General features: G+C 34.3%; 1 protein-coding gene across 1 annotated transcript in view; it reads left to right on the plus strand.

Moving 5' to 3' along the window:
* The window catches only part of LOC118189550 (protein pangolin, isoforms A/H/I/S-like), a 434015-nt gene that overhangs the window by 355748 nt on the left and 53667 nt on the right, over positions 1-24600 (plus strand). The window contains exons 4-5 of the mRNA XM_085825057.1: positions 17442-17577; positions 18262-18349. Of these exons, the coding sequence (XP_085681183.1) occupies positions 17442-17577; positions 18262-18349 (224 nt within the window). The remainder of the gene's footprint in view (positions 1-17441; positions 17578-18261; positions 18350-24600) is intronic.

Here is a 24600-nt window from a genome sequence, read left to right on the forward strand (position 1 = left end):
CGCCTCTTTGGACGTAATTTAAAATCTGAATTATTTCAGTTTTTTTTTCATTGTTTAATTTTTTTAAATATAATACAGGGCTGTAATATTTAGTGGCAACGATTCGAAAAGTGAACCGACATTTATCGTGAATCTACGCAAAATGCCAGAACGAAGGCTAACGCCGTTTGGGCTAATAAATGTTTTTATCACTAATTTTTTTCAAAATTTGATCGAAGCCCATGATTAGCACAATATTAATATGAAATTTTAATTTCCTCAAATATTGGTCGAAGACAGTGTTAAAAACGTTCTGAAATTATAAGGCTATTCAAGGCACTAAATTAATTCTAAATTGTGTTAAGCAACCCTTAATTACTAATAGTACATTTCAGCCCCTTAAGTGACATCATACTTTTCCTATACTTCATCTTTGTCGTTGTAACAGAGTTTGAGTATCATGTTACATTTTCACACTATTTATATGCGAATCTGTTTTACCTTTCCCCTCTCCTAGTAACTGTGCAAAATCCATCAGTCCCACTAATGCAAGAAATCTACCAAAAAGGGGGGGGTGAAATAAACGAAGGAACACGCATAAAAAGAAGCTTGCATTCACATTGCTTTTAAAACTCTCCAACAATACAAATACTAGGTAGAGTTGTATTAAAAGCCAAATTTGTTTGAAAAAAAAAAAGGGCCCCCCTCACGTTAATGTAGGACAAAACAGATGTAGACAGATGGAGCCATTGAAGAAAGGGACAGCCACAATGAAAGATTTTCTTTTTCTTTTTTACTTTCGATGAGATGAATGTTCTATCTGTAATTGCTTTTTAGTATGCGATACAAAAGGTTTTTACCTTCGACCTTCTAACGGAAGATCTACTCTCGCACTCAGGATAGGAGAGTAATTTCTAGTTTTAATTTTTATATTTTTTCAGAGGCCACCATTTTGATTTAACTGTTGGAAATATTTGAACTCTTATAGTTAGAATTTCAGTATTTTTGAAGAATTATTTTAAATTTCTAAGAAAATACTTTTAAAAGTATGTTATTTACAAAAAACTTTCGGTACTTTTAATAACATAACAATAATAACTCTATGATTTAGGATTTATAATGATTACAATACAATTTATATACTTAATTATTATAACAAAATAATAATTAACTTCGCTAATTAATAATTAACTGATAACTTCACTAATTAATAATTAACTTACACAAATTAATGAATAATTAATCAGTGTAAGTTAATTATTAATACTAAGTTTATGACATGGACAAAGAACCATGACTCTTAGAACATTCATCTCATAGATATGGACCATGTCAGGCAAAGACGAAATTTACTAATTAATTAATTAGTAAATTAATTAATAATTATTTGTTACATTAATTAATAATTAATTAGTGTAACAATAATAACTTCAATAAAGTTTCTTGTTTTATTTTAATTCGAATTTTAAGAGATAATATTAGAATTTAAATAATAATCTTTACATTTTTTACGTCTGTGGTTATCAGTATACTTTTTTTTAAAATTATCAATAGGAATTACTTAATAGTAATTCTGTGTCGTTAATCATAATTGAAAAATTATTGTTGCTCCTGCTGGGCGATAGTAAATTTAACTATTTAGACTTTAATTACCTATCTTCTGCATTTGAATGAATATACTATTTAATTTGAAACTTTAAAACTAAATTATTATTTTCAGATCCGCTTTATAGTTTCCTTTATGAAACAAACAACAGTGAATTTATTTGAAGTATAATTCTTTTATTCAGTTTACTATTGAAGTTAGGTATTTTATTCAGTTCTCTAAATTAAAATAATAATTTTAAAATAGTATTTATTAGGAAAAGCAATTCTTCGACAATTCTAAAATAAAATCCTTGCATCATTTTATGACGAAATATTCGCTCTTTTCCTGTTGTATTTTGTCGTTTAATGTATATATTTTAATGTTTAATATTTGCTAATTATTTAAAAGAGTAAAGTAAATTTAAGATTCAAATTATTTTATTGTAATAAAAACTTAGCAATTAAAAATAAATAAATATTTACAAAAAATTCATAAATTCATTGGAATAAAAACCTTTTAACATTCATCTTCAGATATTTATTAGGCAATAATAATGGCACTGATAAGAAGGCATGGATTTTAATGAAATATATAAACAATTATTTTATTTATTTTTTTACAAATATCTGGCTTTTGGTATTTAAATAACTAACATCCTCTTCCCAGTATTTCTGTGTGACAGAATTAAAACTGTTAAATGAAAAGCACGTGTGTTAAAGTTCTTTGTCCATGTCAGACTACTGAAATTTTAATCGATGCATTTTAAAGGCATGGAATTCTAATTCTGAGAATATTCTGGATTCCCTGAATAAATATTATGAACTCTGCATGATGTTCCATCGACAAGTAAGATATTTTGCAGAGAGGCTCAATGTATCTGTCTGCTAGGCAGTTCGTTTTTAAAGATTTAGAAATTATATTTAATAATCGTTACAGAGATGACAGAGAACGTAGTGAAGTTACTAACACCCATTAAGTTCTTGTTAATTTACATGCCCTTGACTACTAAAATTTTTATGGGAGTGTCTGGCGACTATTCGCTGGTCTCCTTGTAATTATAAAATTATAAATCCAAAGAAAGCTTCTCCACTTATCCACTTCTCCACTTGAAAGCTTACAGGAAAGTCTCCACTTGGGCTTTAACTTAAGATGAGAAAATAAGAAACTAAACTAATTCTAACTCGCTAAACTTTAGCCGAAGCTGTACAATATAACTAACCGAGTTGTCCGGTAATTTAACCTCACCGACGAATACGAATAGGCATGTAAATCTACGGCCGTTCGTAATAAGCTAGACGTTGAAGCAATGACGTGGCGCGAACGTAGAAAACGCTCTACTAAGAACTTCTGAGTTCTTCTACAGAAGTGGCTGAACTTCACATTAAATATTGGTTCTACTTCATTAACATAAAACGCGCTACTGAAATCTCATTCTGGCAGGGAATTTAATTTGGAAAACAAGAATTTAAAGGAAAGGGTTCCAAAATTATAAATAACTATTAGAAAATTGAAATAATCTGTACAACTTGACAAATGGTTGTTTTGCACAGCTAACACGAACTTGAGGGTCAGACTCGAAGTCGAAAATGTTATACGCCAAGAAGGTGAATATATTGAATAAGTCTTACATGCTGATATACATGATTATTTTACTGAGTACTTTAATCGCGACTTTTCTGCAACACTTTAAACATAAAAATTTTTAATGTAAGCCAATTTCAGGGTGGGACATTCTCTGAACCGTCCTACATTTTATTAAGAGGAATTATTTAAAATTAAAAAGATGGAATATGTGAGCAAGATTATTGCAATGCATGTTAAAAACAGCATACAGCGATCTTTTCCGGATGTATTAACTGTACTCAATTTTTATGTTGCCTGTGATTATAAAAGTATAAAATAGTCTTTTAATAAATTAAAGTTAATTAAAATTTACCTTTGTACGTGTGCAGAACTGTTGTATTTTTATACTATTACTATTATGCACTATTGTATTATATCTGTCGAAAAAAGAAATTGTTAAAAATTATGTTCTTGTGATTATTAAAGACATCCTAATAAAAATTCATGCATTTAAATATGCTAATTTTAAACAATACTCATTTTCTTTCTGACGGTTGTTATTATCTTTTAATTTATAAAAATTTATTCTCCTTTTTAATTCCTTGAACGAAGTAAAAAGGAAGTATTGTAATCGCGAAATATTTCGGGTATCATATTTCAACGAAAAATCCATTTTGGCCGCTATCGAATGCAATTTAACGATGTTTTTGCGCGACATCTGTACGTAAGGACAGAATAAAGGATTCTTTTTCCCGTAAAAAAAATTATAGAATTTATTTAAAATGAATTCTGAAAAGATATTTTTCGTGGCGTCTGTACGAACGTATCTCGCATAACTCAAAAACGAGTAGAACGTTGAAATTTTGCACATAGAACTGCTATAACATGTAGATGTGTACCTCCCATTTCGGTTGCAATCGGCAGCACCAAAAGTATTATATATATCCACTCTGTTACTCGGCTCAGTGAGCTCAGGTTCTTTATTCTTATATGTTTGTAAATTGTGCATTTTTTGCTTTAAAAATGATTGAATTATGTTGCTCTAGTTAAGAATTTTATGCCTTTAGTTAAACTGCATATAATAATTGTGGAATCATCAACAATTTAAAAGTTTTTTAAGTGCGGCTAAGCCTAATTTTGGATTACCATGGCAGCCATGTTTGCATGGCCAAACTTAGCAGAATAGTGGATTTGTTGCCAATCTAGAGAAACTAAGCTTCGCAACAACAAAGTAACGTCTTCTTTTATTATTGCGAATCAAATTATGCTTAATTCATTCTGGAATTAACATTTAAGTTATTAGCTTGTTTTGGCGTAGAAACTGTAATTTTAATGTAAAATTTGTTTTTTTAATTGTTTTAACTGTATTTGTTGTTTTATGTTTTTCTATATCTTTCAAATTTTAATGAAAATATTTTGAATTTTTATATATTTTTGTCTTGCTACGAAGTGAGAACTGAATTAGTAGCGCATGTGGATTAGGTAAGCGGTGCTGAATCGTCTGCGAAAAACTGTTTCTTTTTTTATTTGTTTAATTTCTTTTATACGTCGTTTTAGATTTATTATAGTATTTGAATCGAACTAGGGAAGTTCTTCAGATTATATAATTTTTGTGCACTCTGAGGTATAAAATGAATGTTAATGCTGTTAAGTGAACGTAGCACCGAAGTGTAGCTATAGTAAGTAAATATAGTGAACTTTAAAGAGTTCTTTATTCTATCGTGGTTTATGCGCTATCGACGAAATAGATTTAATTCAAAATTCGTTAAATGTTAATTCAGTATGTTTAAATAAAATACAGGAAAAATTGCTTTTTAATATTCCGTAGAAGGAAGTCTTGTAGTGTACACATCAGATTTTTTACTGTTGATGAACTATTTGGGTCTCCCAAAATATTTCTTCTAATTTTCTTTTAAAATTTTGCTTTTAAATTTCATTTTTATAGTCGTCTGTTTATAAGCTGTTTAATGATTGTAATTGTAACTGCAGCATTTGAGATTTGATCAAGGCGAGAACCTTAATCATTTTCGATTACGAATATACCGCATGCTTTACTTATTTCTCGTATTCTCTTTCTTGTGTTTAGCATTTTTCTTCCCATCTGTTATTCTTAATGGGCATTAATGAAGCTGACATTAATTATGTTTTATAATTTACTTTTTAAATATTTCATTCAGAATGTCATTTTTCAGACGTGAGAAAAATCAAATTGCGACTATCACTTTTTGTTTCACGTCTGATTCTGCAAATTTATTTTGAACTCAACTCCCTTGTCACCTTATTATTGAAATAGAACGCACACCTTTAAGTAAAAGAATTTTTGCTAAATATTTCTCAAACGAACAACAATTTTATTTAACATTTGCATACCAGGCTGCTGATATTCTTCTCTTTCTCTAAAAATGTAAAAGCAAGATTTAAAAGCAAAGCTTCTATGTTTTGTTAAGAAATTTACGTCTCCGAATATTATTAATACATATTTTAATACTCTATTTGAAAGAGGAAAACTAGCGTCTTTTTTTTATCTCAAGTTCCATAATAAATATGCGAAAGATCTTTTAAAATTGAGTCTAAAGAATTCCTTTTTATTTAATCCACTGTTTTCCTAAGTCTTTAATTTTTTGCTTCTTCTCCATTTTACGGAGCAAACGCTCCAACGCTTTTAACAGTTTTCTGTACACAAGCGGTGGAATCTTCTTTTAAAAATTCTTCGTCTGCTTAAATCCTTTGCTTATACTCGGTGTTGTAGCTGTAGAAGGAGAAGGAAAAATTTTTCAAATAAACAAACGCGTAAAACATCCTTATTTAGAGACTTCGTATTAAGACAAACTGTCAGCCATCATTAGTTCGTTTGCTTTTTTGTGATGTAGCTTGCGCATGCGTGTTCGAATGCGTTTCAGCATATTCAATTCCTGTTGACGCCCGTTGCTGACTTAACACCATTTCCTGATCCTGCTCGACCAATCAATAAATCTCATTTGCTTTCTCCCCTTTTTTCCCTACTTTCACATTTAAAATTTTTCTTGCTTCAAACTTTGTTTCCTTCCCCCCCCCTTCATTTTTCTTGAATATATAGATTATTTTCAGTTGCAAATTCGGAGCAAAATTTTTGTGATTTTGTCGCTTTTTTTTCCCCCTTCCATTCTGCTTCTTTCACTTCATTCACCCTCTCTTATTTCTAGAATTTGATCGAAAGAAATGTCATGGGTAGTGTAGTAAGTTTACGGGAAAGTATCTGAAAACGTATTTAGTGTTAAAAAAAAGGGAGAAATATATAAGCTCCCACTGCCAAATAAAAATATTTATGCACTTATACATTTTCTTCTTATGAATGCACTTAATTGTAATTCAACTCAGGATACGCCCTGTGTCTCATTCATGTAAATATCATTTTAGTTCAGTAACATACACACACATACACACTCTTTTGAAAAAAAATCGAAGCATCATGAAGGAAATGGTTGTTTTTGATAAAACTGAATATGTATATAGCTTATACTTAGACAATAAAATGATTACAAAATCAAGGTCATAGCACCTGTTAACGGCTCACAATCACCTATTGAGTCTTCAAATTAGTAGTTGGCCGAACTGCACCTGGTGGCAATGCATCCTTGAATTCGTCGAGCCAAGGAGTGGTAGAGGTTCTTCATGTCATCCTGCGACACATTCTGCCAGGCATTCATCAGTTGTCGCTCCAGATCTGCGATATTTTGTGGTGCCCGGATCTGGCGGCCTACTATGTTCCAGACATGCTCGGTTGGTGAAAGGTCTGGTGACCTTGCTGGCCAAGGAAGGGTATCAACCGCACGGAGAGAGTCCAGAGATGTGCGAACGGTATGTGGCCTGACAATATCTTGTTCGAAAATGGCGCCAGGATGACGTGCCATGAAGGGAAATGCAACCAGTCGGGCCGCAGGATGGTATCAAGATATTGTTGAGCTGTTAAAGACGTACGGAGGATGACTAAAGATGACCTGCTGTCATAAGAAATAGCTCCCCACATCATCACACCAGGAGTTATGACTGTGTGCCTTTGTAAAACAAAGGGTGATTGGGACCGCTGGCCCCGTCCTCTCCAGACACGAACACGGTGGTCATCTTCTTCAAGAGTGAAGCGGGATTCATCGCTGAACACTATGCGATGCCAGTCTGATGACAGCCGTGTTGATCGGCTTCGACACCACCTCAGACGACTTCGCCGTTGTTGTGGGGTCAAATGCAAACGTCTTAAAGGCCTCTGCGAGTGTAACCCCGCCTTAGGCAAGTGCTGTGAGATGGTGAACGGTACCACGGGAGGTATAGACGTGTTTGTTGTGCGTTGAATAGTCGGCAATGATACCGTTAAGGCGATTCGGGCTTGGCGAACAATCCTCCTATCTTGCCTCGCATTTGTGTTCCTTGGCCTTCCAAAGCTTTCATTTCGTCGGCAGTTTCCTTGTAGCAACCATTGCTGACAGCATCTTTGCACAGTAGTGTCTGTACGCTGCAGGTGGCGGCCTATTGCTCGGCATGACCAGCCAGTTTCATGCAACCGTACAATGCGACCACGTTCGAAATCGTTTAGTTGTCTGTAAGGTCTTCGATATCGTCGTAATGGCATCTTTAGTTGTTTCTTTACGGAATGACAAAAAAAAGATAGCATGAAAAAAATGACAGCAACAATAAAAGATAAATTTTCCGCTTCTGTTTCTGGTTTTATACTTTGCGAATTGCGCGGCTATGATCGCAATTCCTATTCATTTGCCTTGAAACTTTGATCATTTGAATGTTCGATCAAGATATTTTTGCACACCAAACGATCGCAAAAGTCCTTCTTGGTGCTTCGATGTTTTTCTAAAAAAGTGTATATATATAAATTAATTATACTTTTGGCGGAAGATAAAAACAATTCGATTTTTGTCGTGCCTGGATAAACTGCTGCGTAGATGGTTGGACATAATGGCGTAATGATTGATCGGATTAATTGTTTAGAAGCACGACCAGCTTGATATTTAAACATCATTTATTCTTGAATGACCTATTTCTTAATACATAACTGTAAAAGATTAAGTGTTCTGAAACGCGCCTCGTAATTTTAAATGCGCAATTACATTTTAATTAATTGCGAATAGTTAGCAGAGGCTGAGCGACAAGCTGTCAGTATGCAGGCGAAGAGGCAAAAGAGAGAGAAACTTTCATACTTTGGTGTTTTTCCTTGTATTCAGCAGGATGAATCGTTCCTGCTCTTGCCAGTAACCCCAGAGAATCCCGACTGGGACTGGCATATGATGAAGTCCGAAGATGAGAGTTCTCCATACGAGGTAGAATTGAAGAGGAAGACCTTTGCTTCGATGTTTGAAAGCAAAGCATGAGACTGGTCACGTTGTGGTGGCGAGTCCGAAACTCCTCTAACTTGCCAACTACTGTACAAAGTAAAACATACAGGATACAAACAGTAAAAGAAGAATCAAGTTCACTATTTACATTATATACAATAGACAGTCAGCTCTTAAAGAGCGGAAATAAATACCTGCGAATTTTCAGGCACATAGGGGCCAGGAGCTACCTAGCCGATCAGCGGCAGTTGCAAAGTCCAGAGTTCGAAAAGGCAGAGATAGCATTTCGCACATGAATACTGGAAGAAACATCCAAAATATAGAAAGTAACCACTCAAAATGTTTATAAAAATTCGTTCTATGTATTGGTTACATCAGAAGAATTCTATAGAGCATAAAAACAACGGTAAATGTGAAAATACTTTTCCGCCGAGTTCAGGGGGTCAATCTGTTCTCTTATGGGTCCGCTTGAGAAAGAAACTACGCAGTTATTAGCTATTTATACAAGATAGGTGCACAAAGTACAGCTAATCTGTGATTAGTTAAATTTTGGGTTTCCGTTCCATTTACATCATCAGAATTAGATTTTTTTTTTAATGACGCAGTGCAAAGAGAGGTTATTATTTTCAGAATTGAGAAGGGAAATTTACGCTGCTAATTTAATCTTTTACATATTCATTTTTTTCTTACATATATATATATATATATATATATATATATCATAAGAAAACTTTATATTGAATGATCTAAAATTTACTGAGTTCGAAAATAAGTTTTTCTAATACTTGCGCAATAGCTGCAAAGTAAGATAATAATAATTTATTTACTAAAGAAATATTGATTGCATTATCTCCTAATATAAATTTAGCAGAATGTATCAAAAAAGAGTGAACCCTTATGTAGGAAGTTTAATTCCGAAAATTGTGTTTTAAAGTAACTTGAATGTAAATCATGAAAAAACCTTTTAAGGGGAGTTGAATTTAAATCATGAATAACAAAATTTCAAACTTTGAAAAGAAATTAAATTAAATGAAAAAGAAATTAAAAATTAAAAAACAAGTAATTATCGCTATTGGTCGGAAATATATATATGTAAGATAAAAAATACGTAAATCAGCTTCATAATTTAATAATAGCCTCTTAATTCTTCACTTTTAATCTGGGTATTTCCTCTTTATTAAAAAAAAAGTTAACAAGATTTTAGGACTGCGTCATTTCTAGATAAATCTATGCCAGAGCTAGATTTGTAATGACGTAGTAGATTCATAACCTAAACTCTGAGAACTGAAACTTTCCTAACCTAAACCAAATCCTTCTTCTTGGCGATCTTCCAATATTGGACAAGTTTCGTATTCATTACCTATTAGCATTCTAAGCGATCAGAATTCTTCCTCTTCAGTATACCGTTTGAACGCCATCAACATTTGCTACTTTTCCCCCCTCTTTTTTATCACAATGAATTAAGTATCAATATATATATATATATATATATGTGTGTGTGTGATGTACCAGCTTTTGTTCGGAATAAATAGATTGGTGAAGAATCATAGATGTAGTCGTAGCTTAAATTATCAGACGATAAGTTTAAAAAACAGGATCCATTTATTATTGTTTAGGAGAAATAGCAGGTTACAAAAATGAGATATCCGGAGTAAATAAAAATAATTACTAATAACTTTTTGTATGAAGTTTATTGCATCGTGACATTTAAGAAAAAGCCCCGATATTCCTTTTGCGAGTCTTTTTATAGCCTCTGGAAAGGCGGAGCTTCCAAGAAATGACGTCAGCCTCGTCAGCCAATCCAGTTCGCTTTAAATATCTCGAGAACATTCTATAACTGTACGTGTAGAAAAGGCGGGAAAAACAACTTGACTACGGGGCTGTGGATTTAATTCCACGTACTTTCAAATAAGAGAACGTCGCCATTAAAAATGAAAAGAACATACAGTTAGAACTTTAAGTGTATTTTTGATTATGGAATATATATATATATATATATATATAGGTAGATAGAGAGATAAATAGATAGATAGATCGATAAATAATAGTAAATTAGGGCAATTGTTTTCACAGCATAAACTTTAGCACTTCATTCGTTGTATAACTATCAATATATATTTCTTCCTTAAAGAAAACAAGAAGTATGTTCATTATTTTATCTGCTATCATATGAAGAAATAATGATGTTTTTGAAATTAAATGTCCGAAATGGATAAAATTTCTTAATTTAATTGTATATGTATTTATGTGTTAACCTATAAGTTTATGGGTTGTAATATTATAAAAAAAATTCTTATACATTTTAAGAATTTCTAATGAATCACACAGCGATTGTCAAGAAGTCTTGAAATACATCTGTTTACATAGAAAGTAAATATTGCATTAAATGACAGAAAATGTCTCAAAGTGATAATTAAGAAATAATTCCAAACAAATAAATGAATGATAAACTAAACTATTTCACCTCCTGAATGCTTCTATTTCATTAAAAAAAAAAGTTACGAGAAATCGGAAAACGCACGGAAAGCACTAGAAAATCCTGCCTTAACAAATTTCATTAATTCCGAGCTATGAGCAGTTTACAACAGTACACAGCTTAGGACAATTATCAAACGTTTGCACATGAATGCGTGTATGATGTTAAAATACATGAAGTGGAAGAATTTAGCAGAATATTAAGCAAAAGAAAAAATGTCTTTTAAGTATTAAATTCTGCTGTTTGGAGTTAAATAGTGCCTCTTTTGATAGCGACTGAGTCTGTTTTTCTGTTATTGATTTTGCTTATATCTACATTCTCATTGTTAGAAGGAAAATGAAGGGAAAATATGCAATTTCTTATTATTACCATAACAGCAAATTAAAAATAAAGGGGTTAGAGAAAAATGTTAAGATCAACTCCGCATGTTATTAAAAACATAGTTTGCATCCAATTTTCAAATATGAAATACCTTCTCTTTACACACAGTGGGATCGATCCGTAGAGCTGTAGCAAGACAAAGCAAGCAACGACCCGTCAAAATCTACCGTTAATTTCCTATTTCCTGAAAAAAATGAAACAAGAATCCCTACTAATCTGCATATCCCTACTAAATCTCTTGATGCATCACCGATGGATTTTTACGCTTTTGGACTTTTAAAGAGGGAAGTGATCAGACGTTGACGAACAGACCTTATTTTTGTAATCGTCAAAAAAATGTACGAACGGCCTTTGTATGTGTGTTTGTGTGTGTGTTATAGGTTAACTTAGGTTTGTAGTTTTATTTATTTTTACTAATAGTTATTTTAATTTGTGAGATTTTCCTGATTTCTCTTTTTTTTCTTCGCTTTTCCTCACAAAGATGTAAATGAGTTAGTGTGAACAGAGTATTTAAACTTTTGGAACGAAACGTTTATTTTGAGCATGATTTCGCTATTGTCAGAGCACGTTGATATTTTCTTCCAGATGTCAACCTTCATATCGGCTACGCATTCCTGCCGCCGAGTTATTATTCTGCTGGTATAGGTTATGAGTCAGCATGTTACCTTAAATTGAATTATGTAGTCATCGCACTACTCTTTACCTTTAAATTTAATATAACTTTATCCTTTAAGTCCTCACCCCAAGTAGTCGGTATTTGTAAGCACGTAAGTCCGTGCGATCTGTTAATTATATTGTGTTCACTAAAAGGGTCTTTTACAGTTTTGCCCTGGTTGTGTTCGTCTTTAAGAATTCGCGAGGATTAACACTTAGATCGATCTAGTCACACTTTTATAACAGCTGAAAAGACTAGATCTTGCAGGTTTAATACAATTGTTCTGCACCTGTACCTGTACAGTTATTTAGAACGTTCAAAGTATCAGAATGATAACCATAATTAGTTCACATATCTAGCGATGCTCGACCCTGAGAAACTTTTTCGAGAAACGAGATTCTCCTTCTTCCCTATCAGTGGATGGCTTCTAGCTGAAACAATCTCTCTGGAACCGATGTCTCGGGCTATGTACGTCGGACATAGCCAACACCTTCTTAAACAGGAAGGTAAGAATGTGTTGACATAGCCGGGAAATTTGCCAACTGAACTCAAAATGTTTCGCTTGAAGCTCTGTCTTTCATAGGTTTTCGACAAAGAATTGGCTTTCGCGCAAGTCTACCAATCAGGTATTCGAATATTCCGGGAATTCGAATATTCTTTCGACGCGTTGTCAAGGGTAGCTAGTTGTTGTGATACTGGTTTTAGCGGCTGCACGCATAGCATATAGATTGATTGAAAAACAGTGCTAAAGGTGTCCGCGGGAATTCCTCCACATGCCGCTGTAATTTCTTGATGCATAACCTTTAGCATAACCAACCGGTTTTCGAATTATTAAATGTTCTTCATAGTTCTCCAAAGTCATTTTGTTTCATTATCATATGTCACATATTACAGTCATGAGCGTATCGATATCTGTTGAGCAAACACCATACTACATATTGTAATGGTAATTAGTTTCAACTTCGAAACCAATATGCAGATACCGTCTGATGAAGTCTATATGCATTTTTCTGACGACATTCTATATATCATGACCTGCAAGAATGTATGAAGAGTTGCGAACTGTGTCCACAGATCTTAATAATAACATCACTAAACTAGTTACGACGAAACCTCATTACTCATAATAAGCAATTTGAGTAATATTTACAACAATTAGAGCGATATCATTTTAGTTTTCGCTGTTGGTCATGAAAAATATGTTTCAAGACATTACTTAAATAAATTAGCAATTAATGTTAAATAAATTAGAGAATAAAAGAATGTAACTCTTTGATGAATTTTTAGAGGAGATTCGCTTCCCTCTTCTATTTATTGCTATTCAGGTACGCTTTGCAAGTAAAAGTCAGTTTTTAGATGTCATCCATGCCCTAGTTAGGTGTTATTACTAATTAATTTTTTTTAAGTCTGTATATAGTACATATGTTACGGTGAAACACCGAAATCTGGAGAATGTCGACTTTCACCGGTGAATGTCAACATTCACATAGTCTCTTGGTGTATGTTCGAAATATTTTCCAAATACTCTTATTTCTGACTTAACCGGTCAATGTCGACATTCACCACGTACTAATGGTGAATGTTGAACATATAACAATATTATATTTTCTTCTCCGTAATTCAGTCGCGAATAAACGCACTTGAGACTTGAAATAAGAACTTAAGAACATGAGAACCTAAAACACGCAATACATTCAAAATGAGAAAGGAAAATAATAGAAGTTAAAAACTTACTTAATTATACAGTACGTTCTAAATGAGAAAATAAAATAACAGTAATAAAAAAACTTACTAAATTATGTGATTCAAATCTTATTTATTGCAACAACTTAAACTATTATGGCACTTTATGACCTCTCTTTTCGACTTTCACCAGAGCATATCTGTGATTGTCGACATACACCGGTGAGGGTCCGAATATACAAGAATGTAGTGAAATTTTCGGTCTTTCACCGACGTATTTGGTGAATGTTGATATTCTCCGGTGAAAGTCGACATTCTCCAATTTCGGTCTTTCACGGTAATATATATACAAGTTGTAAATAGTAATAATCACTAGTCGTTTCATTAGCATGTTTACTTAAAATGAGAAGGTGAATGGGCATCCATTAGCTAATCTTATAAAGGTAATAATAGCTTAGAACATTTTCAATTGTTATTCGATTTGCTAGAGGAAAATTTCTGATACTTTTAAATTCAAAACTGCTATTTTTGAGATTTCGTGCCTGTGTTTGAAGATCACGTGTTATTGGAGAGGATGAATATCGAAATCCTGTCCATCCTGGATTGCACTGCCCTATTAGACGTAAGGGTTCTCTTTCCCTCTGTGGTCCAAATAGCACAGGGGCTAACCGAGCTCAATTCCTTAATTGGAAATGCCTTCCATAGTTGCGCCACACACTTGAACTCGGGGTTCCCCACACCCACACTTCTCCACCGGAATCGATAATTTTGAAAGCTCATCGTTCGGGATTCGAGGAAAAGGGGTGGACTCCGAGAAATCATTTTCAAGCACTTCCCCCGCAGGGGATGCGGTGTAGGGGGCAGGGTGGGGCAAGTGCCCCGCTTCCCCTCGAATCACGTACCTGCCTGTGCCCGGGGGCGACCCTCCTCAATTCATTAGCGTATACAGGGGTCGCGCAGAATGTTATCCATTTAATAGCATGGCGGAAAGGGGGGTTTCTAGGGGGTAGTCGGAATTCCACAGATCCGCTGAATCACTCCACTGGAAAATTCATTAGCGGAAATTTTTCCGCCTCCTTGACCGCCAATTAAGTATCCGCCGGATAGGTTGGGAATAAGAAGGGTTGGATAAAGATGGGGGAGGGGGTGGAGAGATTTGAATGCTGATGCAGCAATGGTTTTAAGTCGTCTTGCATTTAAAGCGTGGAAAAATATGTACTAATGTGTCGGCGGCGAATAGCTGGCGAAAAAACTTCATATAAGGAAGTGAATTAGCGCTCCGATATCCCCATCGTAGAAGAGTGGGAGCCTGCTTTAGCGTTGGTTTGTGTGTATTTATGCCAAGTCGTTATTTGGGGATAGAATCATGTGCCTTTTGAATCTGTCATACAGAAGAAGTTCCGTTAGACATCACGCATTAATTAGATGTTAAAAATAATTGCTTTTTAAAAAAATTAAAATTAAAGTAATATTTAAAAGCGAATTTAAAAATCATATACAGATGCAGCAAATTAGAACAAGAAAGAAAAATCGTTCAAAATAGTTTGAACAATCACTACATGAAAAATTGAATTCAAATTTTTCTAGATGTTAATTGATTTTGTTGAATTGTTCATTGGTTAGTTCAGAAACACCCCCATTTTATGTTTGCTTTTCTGGGTACACCAGCCCCTTGATAAAAGTGTCAAGAAGTGTAAAAAATTTTTAAACTTTAAAATGTTTTCCATTTTTTAAAAAATTTTTGTGGTAGTTATTTACACTGTTTTGATTGATTTTCTTTTTTGCTCTACTCTGAGTATTTTTTTTTTTTTTTTTTTTTTTTTTTGAAATTCCTCCCGGGATTTCCCCTTTTAGGGATAAATTTATTTTAATTTATCCCTAAAATTATTTAATTAAATTTTTTTTTAATATATCAGTTATGTGTCATGGTTGTTTACACTGTTTTGAATGATTTTCGTTTTTCTACTTTGCTTCATCTGAACATGAATTTTTAGTTAACTTTTAACTTTTTAACTTTTATATATTTAATATAGAAGTAATTATTAGTAAGCCTATTGTACGGGAAACATGAACCGGAACAACTTAAAAGACGTACAAAATTAATAAGAAAATTCATCAAAGCAGCAGTGCAAAATACACGTGAAACAGTGCAAAAAAATGCTGACCCCCCAAAAAAAGGCATAATAATAATCTCCCTTGTTTACCACTTTAAACAGAACTTGAGAAGGGGAGAGTGTTTGAAACATTAAACCTGGACGACTAATGAGTTCCAAATACATGTTTCGTTTCTCTGAATCATCTGAGACTCGTTTTGAACAAATTTCCGTAATAATAATTAATATTACAACGAGTCCCAAACGAGTTCAGAGCTTCCTCTACATTCATTCGTACCCTCAGGAAACAAATAAACATTCGTAAGAATAATAAAAAGGTGCAAATACCTAAGTATTAAGAATAATAAAAAGAGCTAAAACTAAGTACACTACAAAAATAAACAAAATAATACTAACTACAAAAACTGAAAATTGAAAAAGTTGAATATATATACAGTAGAAGTCCATTAGTCCGGCATCCAACAGTCCGGAATGCCCGATAGTCCGGCATCGCTCCGGAAAATTGTAAAAATTTTGGTTTTCTCCAAAAGTGTGTCTTTAAAGCAAATAAAACCGCTCGAGAGCTATTCGGAAGTTTTCGGGGCAGTTCGAGATCATCCGGAAGCGCTCGGTATTGTTCGGAAACAATTAGCGGCCGGCTAGTCTCAGCTGTCACAACAAATTCAGGTGCAGTGCAGCTCCGTTAATCAATCACGAAGCGTCTTCGCCATTTTTTTGTGCGTTGTTGTTTTGTGTCCTTTCACATCGCAGTGAACGTAACTTTTGAAACTGTTTATAAAAAAAGTGATTTTCGTTCTAACTGTACAGTGACTATGTTTTCAAAACCTAAGCCTTCGAGTTCAAAAGGAGAGAAACGAAAACACGTAACACTAACTCTCAATCAGAAACTAGAAATCATCAAACGGCTAGAAAAAGGCGAGAATAGAAATGTTTTAATGAATGAGTTTAATATTGGCTCATCAACTATTTATGACATTAAAAAACAAAAAGATGAACTAATGAAGTTTGCTTCTCAATCGGTAACAACTGAAAAATTGGCTTCTAGACAAACATTAAAAAAACCAAAACTGGAACAACTAGATAGTGTATTGTTCAAATGGTTTAGTGCAGTACGTTCTGAAGGAAAGCCGGTAACAGGGCCAATGATTGTTGAAAAGGCAAAGAAATTCGGCCCAGATTTAGGAGTTGCTGAAAGTGAATGTAATTATTCTGATGGTTGGCTCAGAAGCTTTCGGCATGGAATTCGAAGACTTGATGTAACTGGAGAAACCCTTTCAGCAAACCAGAACTCTGCAGAAAAATACAAAGACGAGTTTGAGAAAATTATATGAAATGTAAAATAAACTTTGTTGTATGTATTTGCATACTGTATTTTTAGTTTAATTATTAACCTAATTGTTCTTATAATTACCGCCCGATAGACCGGAATTTTCGGTAGTCCGGCACCGAGCCGGTCCCGAACGTGCCGGATTATCGGACTTCTACTGTATATATATTAATCATCTGTGCGGATTAGTAAGACATTTTTCTGTTGTGTTTTAGATAGGCTTTAAAATTTATTTTTTCATATCATGCAAAGCATCTATCGACAATATTGCTCATAAATTAATGTTTGGTGATTGTATTATGTTCGTCATTACGTATATATATGTATATATTCAATTTTTTTTTTCTTTTCTTGTAGGCTGGAAAGGTTCCGATGGTACCTCCTCCTCATTCTGGTTCACCGCTACCTTTTATGGTATACAACGGAGAACCTTTCGCACAACCCCCACCTGCGCACATGGGAATTCCATCTGTTACAATCGATCCTAAAACAGGTGAGTATAATTTTTTCCATAGTTTCAGTGTGATTATGTGATTTTTTCCGATGACAGTTAATATTATCAGTGCGAAGTCGCTTTGCCATATCTAATTTGCTTAACTAAATTTGTACAGCTGTTAATTAACTCATACTACAAGATTAAAGACTTACTTTATTTGATGCATGGACCTACTACCTATTTGCTTTGCTGCTGTAATTTACAATAACACACATTATTTATTAAATTTCTACTATTACCACACACTTTCCCTATATGTTGTTCAAATTTTCAATCGTTAATAAAATACTTTTTGTTCATCCACTCAAGTTCAGATACATATTTTTTAAACTTGTAGTGGATGACACTTGATGTTTAAAAAAATTTCTTTTAAATTATAATTTTAATTATTTTTTTTTAACTCTAGTCCTTAAAGTAGGAATTGACTTGAAAAAAAAATTTTTTTATTACTTGTTAACATAAAAAAGTCCAGTTTTTACAGCTTTATCTTTTGATACCTAAAGAAGGTCAAATTGCTTTTATTTTATTATTATTATTTTTTTAATGTTTCTTTAGAATATTGTACTTGGCAGGCTTTGAAAATTTTTGTTTTCATTTCTAAAGTATCTCTATTCAAATGCTAAGTAAGGTGTATGAAGCCGGGACTGTAAAACACGATTACTAAGTACTTTTATGTTCTAGGTATACCGAGGCCTCCTGTGTACCACTTGGGCCCACCAGGACAGTACTCCCCCGTTTTCGGTCCTGATTTCACTCATCAACTTCAATGGTTGGTCAATTTATCTTAGTTTATCTCGTACGGCAAATGTGATTTTTATTACTATATTATAATATAGTAAAACTGCATGTAGTTCGTAATTTTGTTCTCAAACATTGGAATCTCTGAACTGATAAAATATTTTCCCCATAATCGTTATTTCAAAAGGATTCACATGCTTAGCTAATTATTTCCATAAATGAATTAATAAGGAATTATTACTACTGTACGTCGCTTGTACTATTACTACTACGTTAGTACAAGCGCACGTAATTATGACTATTACATCCGAGGTGTTAGCCATATAGAGATGTCAACTCAACGGAAAAATCTATGGCTGTGATGTGCTAGGACAGTCGTATGAGTTCTGTGGATTTAATAATACGTAGCATGGATTGAGGTTTATGATGAGAACATATAATGATTAACATAATCACATTCGCCACTTGAATAATCAGAGAAAGACATATTTGTCTGAGCGCAGAGCGTGAATATTGAAAAATTACAGCTGCTCAAATTAGTAAGCTTTTGTAAGAAGGCCGAAATATGGAATTATTAGTAATAATAATTACGACGATAAAATAACTCTGTAAATGATTTTTTATTTTTCTACCGGTTTACAGAATGTTTTTCGAGAATACTGTAGCAAATATAGAATTTGATTCCCCTCCCCCCAAACAGCATTTAAAAATTGTCTTGAAATTATCAAGTGATATATTGAGAAGGTAAGCTTAACCTTGTTCTCATTCCTTATTCTTGTTTTAACTTTCTTCTTTCCTGAAGAACCATTTTATTTATGAGAATTTTTAAGGTTTAAAGATTCAGAAAATTGTCATGTATTTTCGTGAAATTTTTCTAATTTATGAGAAAAAAGCAGTGTACATGGATATAGTGAAGAGTGTGCGCTGCCATTTTTGTGTAATTCTGGGATGTTTTTTTAAGTAAAAATAAGTCGGCGTGTACATGGTTTATGTGTATGTGTTATTTTGAAAAACGCGTAAGGAGTATGGTATTGTGCACTTTTTCCCAATTTTGCAGTGAATATTTGTCATGATAAAGCAGTTTTGTTAGATAAAATTTCTAGCATAAGTGTAATTCGGCTAGTAGATTGTTGGAAGAAGTGTTCAGTAGATAAAAAGAAAAGAAACATGTCTTTACTTCGTGAAGACAAAATGGCGGCGGGAAAAAGAAAAAATAGAGGGTTGCTGTAGGAGAGTTGGTCGCCAAATTTTCGCCAAAAAAACGCCAAGTTACCATAATGTAAAGATCAACCCCATTTTAGTTTAATGAAATGAAATTTAAATTTTCATATCATGTGCTTTTGCATTAGCAAAAAACAATTCCGTAATATGTCTCCTTTTCTTTAATTACTAATTAAACGGAAACGATACTTAATCCAGATTTACTAGGTTAATTTATTATTAATCTTTAACTGCTTTGTGATCTATACTCAGAGAAAGCATTTAAGGAATATTGATTAATGAGATCGTTTGCTTTGTTTATGCGTGTTGATTTCCTGAATAAAATATAACACCAGTGGTAATTATTTGTTCTTGCATCATTTTCAGAAAACAAAAAATTCTGGAAAATACTGTATTTTTTATATAACAATTAGAGAAAACAAGATAGGAAGAATTTTTATTTTTCGTGTAAGCGCGCATAATATTGTCTCGCATGCAGTGTGCTTATTCTTATAAAAATAATAATAATAAAAAAAAAAAAAAAAAGGTAGAATTAATCGACAGCACACTAATCAAAGCTTTATTCCTATCATTTTGAAGACAAGAGCATCTGAAAGCTTTTAAAAATGCTTTTAATTCTGTTCTTGCACCGCAGATAGATTCTTAAAAAAATTAAATTGTATAAAAAATAGTGTTACAACGCAACAACAGCAACAAAAAGGAAATAAATAAACAAAATAAAGAGAAAAGGAGAACTATTTCTAAAAGTGGAAACCCAGAGAAAATAATTTATCACGTTACGAGATTTCAAAAGTCTTAATCAAACCTGTATTTGTCGCCCACCGGCGGTCGATTGGTAAAGTCGCTGAATAGTAGTAATTCTGGTTCATGGATCGAATCCTGGCCAACGGGCTGGTTATATGGGCGCCTTCGTGGTTTTCCTCCATGTCTAACTTTTATACGAACCACTTTCCCTTAAAACGTCCTGCATAAAGGCACCCCTTCCCTGAGGAAGTTAGCCCACGAGTTTATGTTTATAGTTTTGTTTATACACTGACTACCAATAAGTATTTGGACACCTGTGATAGAAAAGAAAAACTAACTTTATTCAAAATCAATAGTTGGTAGAGCCTCCACGAGAGGTAATTACAGCATGGACCCTCCGGGGCATACTTTCCACTAGTCTTTGTATGACAGCTAGTGGTATTTTCTTCCACTCGGCTTGGAGAAGATATAGAAGTTCCTTCACCGATTTTGCACGGGTAGTGCACCCCTGAATTCGGCGATGCAACTCGTCCCAGAAGTTCTCGATAGGGTTCAGGTCTGAACTCTGGCCAGTCCATTCGATGAACTCCATTGGCACCTTACCAAGCCTTGAACATGACAACTGGCATTGTCGTCCTGAAAGTAACAGGGGTCCAACCCTTAAAACTGCCACAACGTACGAAGCACATTGTCATCCAAAATAGTGCAGTAGGCATCGGAGTTGAGCTTACCATGAATGGGGACCAAGGGTTCTAGCCCATGCCAGGAGAAACACCCCCAGACCATAATTCCACCTCCGCCGAACTTGACTGTTGGCACAATGCATTCTGGCAGGAGACGTTCTCCAGGTAGACGCCAGACCCAGACCCTGCCATCCGAACGGTAAAGGGTGAACCTTGATTCGTCACTCCAAAGAACCCGTTTCCACTGATCTACGGTCCAATTTCGATGTGCTTTGCACCACATTAACCGAGCAGCGCGGCTGGACTTTGTGATCAAAAGCTTATGGGCAGCAGCACGACCATGAAAACCAAGCAGATGTGCTTCCTTACGGATGGTATTCATTGAAACAATACTCCCGGATGCCTCTTGACTCCTCGCGGTTGAGGGCCATCGGTTGGGTGCGGTTCTTCCGAATTTCTCTGGATAGCACTCGTCGGTCTCTATCTCCCAGTTTCGTTGGTCTGCCGACTCGGAGCACATTCCGACAATCACCGCTCACCTTCCACTTCTTAATCACATAGGCGACTGTCGATTTTGGGTACTTCAGATCGCTAGATATGTCCCTTAAGGATCGGCCATATTTGTGATACCCGATAATTATACCTGTTTCGAAATGAGAGAGCTCCGAACTGCGAGGCATCTTGCATGCCATTAAAGCCGATGCTGTTTCCTACACGATATATACCGGCGGAGTCCGTGACATACCTTAGGACCGCAGATATCATCATTTGCATAGGTGTCCAAATAATTATTGGTAGTCAGTGTAGTTTATGTTTATTGTTATATTTGTCTTTGCCGCCCAGCCGGGATGCATATTTCACAAGTGCACATCAGCGTAGCCACTGAGGGAGGGGTTTCGAAAATGGACCAATGAGCTTCTTTTGTTCTTGTGACGCTAAATCTTCGTGCACGTGAGCGTATGTTGTTTACATTTTAATTTGCATTTGTTTCGCAGTTACAAGTGTATGGCGTAAAAGTAGAAAATCTCGTAGTGCTTTCATTTTATGAATTAAATTAATGGCTGATATTTTACTTTCGCGATTTTTATCATGCATTGATATTCAGATTGATGTTCATGGCATATGATCGCTCTTTACACCCAGAAAATGACTCAAGCTACAATTAGCGTCGAATATTATGCATTTACTAACAAATGTGGATTAAAAGAATTCATATGTATAGTTTCTTGTTTTATTTTTTATTGAGCTGAGAAGGACTGGAAGTGTTACAATGAATCTAGTGTTTTCTTATTTCACTGCTTGCATTCTTTTGATTTTGAAAGTGTAATATTCAGAATACATATTGTGTATGATCTGATTATATCCATTGTTAACATTAAAAGTTATATGTGAATAAATTGAATATATTCGTTGTGAATAGATAAATTCATTCTGTTTGATGAGTATTTCTTGTGTAGACAGTATATTTAAGAGTGAGCAGTTATTAAGTGTGAAATTTAACACACTAAATGCAAATTTGTGAATTGCGAATGCAGATTAGTGAAGTTCACTTTGAATTAAATTCTGCATTGGCTATTATTATAGAACATCCTTTTATATAGATTGCAATAAAAAGTGCTGATTTCTATTTACATATATAACCGGTGTAAATATTTTTCTCATATGCATAGTTTTATGTAAAGATAGCATTTGAGCTCAGATGTGTATCACATATTTCTTTCATCTTATTTATCACATATTAAGTAATATTTCGCATGAATGTTTTTGAGGAGTATCCAACATGTGTTTGTATTTATTTCAAATTCTTTCAACCAGGTAGTGAAGAAGAAATAGATGTACAGAAAATTGCGTGGAAAAATATTTTCAACCATCTTGCTTAAATCTTAAAGCGTGCGAAAGGTCATGTGACATAACAGAAATATTACTGGATGCTCATTGGTCCATCTTAGAAGCCACTCCCTCGGTGGCTATACAGATGTGCACTTGTGAAATATGCAACCGGGATAGTGGTTAGCGACGCTGACTGCCGTACCGCAGGGCCCGGGATCGAATCCCGGAGAAGGCATGAATGTTTATAAATATATAGTGTCTGTGAAGCATGGAGGCGCTTTAAATATATGGCTAGCCTAAAATCCTTTCGAGAGGTTGGTAGCAGTGGAAGAGATTCTCGGACCCTTACCCCTTGATGGGGCCGGTTTGAGCAAAGTCGTATTGTCACCTGTATGGTGCTCAAGGCTGTTGCCAACACCAGGCGCTATCTTGCACTCCTTGCCCTGATGAATTTCGTGGTCTTGGTCTGATTCAGACAAGCGAGATTAGTTACAACAGCAACAACACGTTTGTCTAATTTTTCTTTTGACACTTCAGCATACAAAATGGGCATCTTAAAATATTTCCAAAAGTAATTCGGAAAATCTGACTGCAAGTGACGTCTTTATTACAAATTTAAATTTTAAAAATATTTTTCATTTTTTTAATGAATAACAATAATACCGTTGTTTAAAAAGCAAATGTTTTCTTGCGTAACTCCCGAAAAAGAAATTAAAAATTATGTGTTGATTACTATGTACCATTGCAATTTGCAAGAAACGTTAAAGATCCGAGTGGTTGGCATTGGGTCATAGGCTAGTTAATTAAGGCAAAGCATAGTTGAAATGTACGAATAAATAAAGATACAATTATGTCAATTAAAATGCAAAGCAGAAGAATAAAAACTGAAGAATTATTCTCGATTCCACGGAATGTTCCCGAATTTTCCAGGGGAAATGAAATCTCTCCATGCACTCATTAACAATTCATAAAAAACGCATTTCGTCAGCTCGCAAATCCGAAAAAATACCCTTTAATTTCACATTTTAACATATCCAAATTTCGTCTTTTGTTTCGGATCGCGAGATAATTCTCCGATGCCTGTACAAACTATTGAAACAATAAAACTCAAAAATAAACAAAGCAATTTTACAGAATAATACTTAAAACTAAAAATAAGAAAAATGGAACAAAAGTAGGGGGGATTCCGAAAACTTTCAGATTTTATATTACGCCCAAAGGGACTTTTTTTACATTTTATGTGTTGTAGAGTGATTAGGATAATTGGAAGCAGAAAAGATGAAAAATATGCAACCGCCTTCGCCGGGAATCGAACCACGGACCTCTCGAATACCGGCCCAGCGTGCTGAACCACTACACCACGAAGGCACGCTAGGGAAGTGGGAGAAATACCTTATATACTCCCCTTTTTAAAGGGCGACTAGAGTTTTAGGGGACCTAGTCGCCAAAACCTGGGTGCGGAGAATCATCATCCACAACCCTTTTAGTTCGGGCGACACTTGTAGAGTCATTAGGCTAATTGGAAGCAGAAAAGATGAAAAATATGCAACCGCCTTCGCCGGGAATCGAACCACGGACCTCTGGAGTACCGGCCCAGCGTGCTACCGTTACACCACAAAGGCACGCTAGGGAAGAGGGAGAAATACCTTATAACTTAAAACTAAAAATAAGAAAATGGAATAAAAGTAGGGGGATTCGGAAAATTTCAGATTTTATATTACGCCCAAAGGAACTTCTTTTACGTTTTATGTGTTATTTTTAGTTATGCAATATCATGTTCTACCACTTAAACCACATAAAATTA

This window comes from Stegodyphus dumicola, chromosome 10 (genome assembly GCF_044657685.1).
Source record: "Stegodyphus dumicola isolate Sdum_Otavi_A_Nest chromosome 10, ASM4465768v1".
Classification (NCBI taxonomy): Eukaryota; Metazoa; Arthropoda; class Arachnida; order Araneae; family Eresidae; genus Stegodyphus; species Stegodyphus dumicola.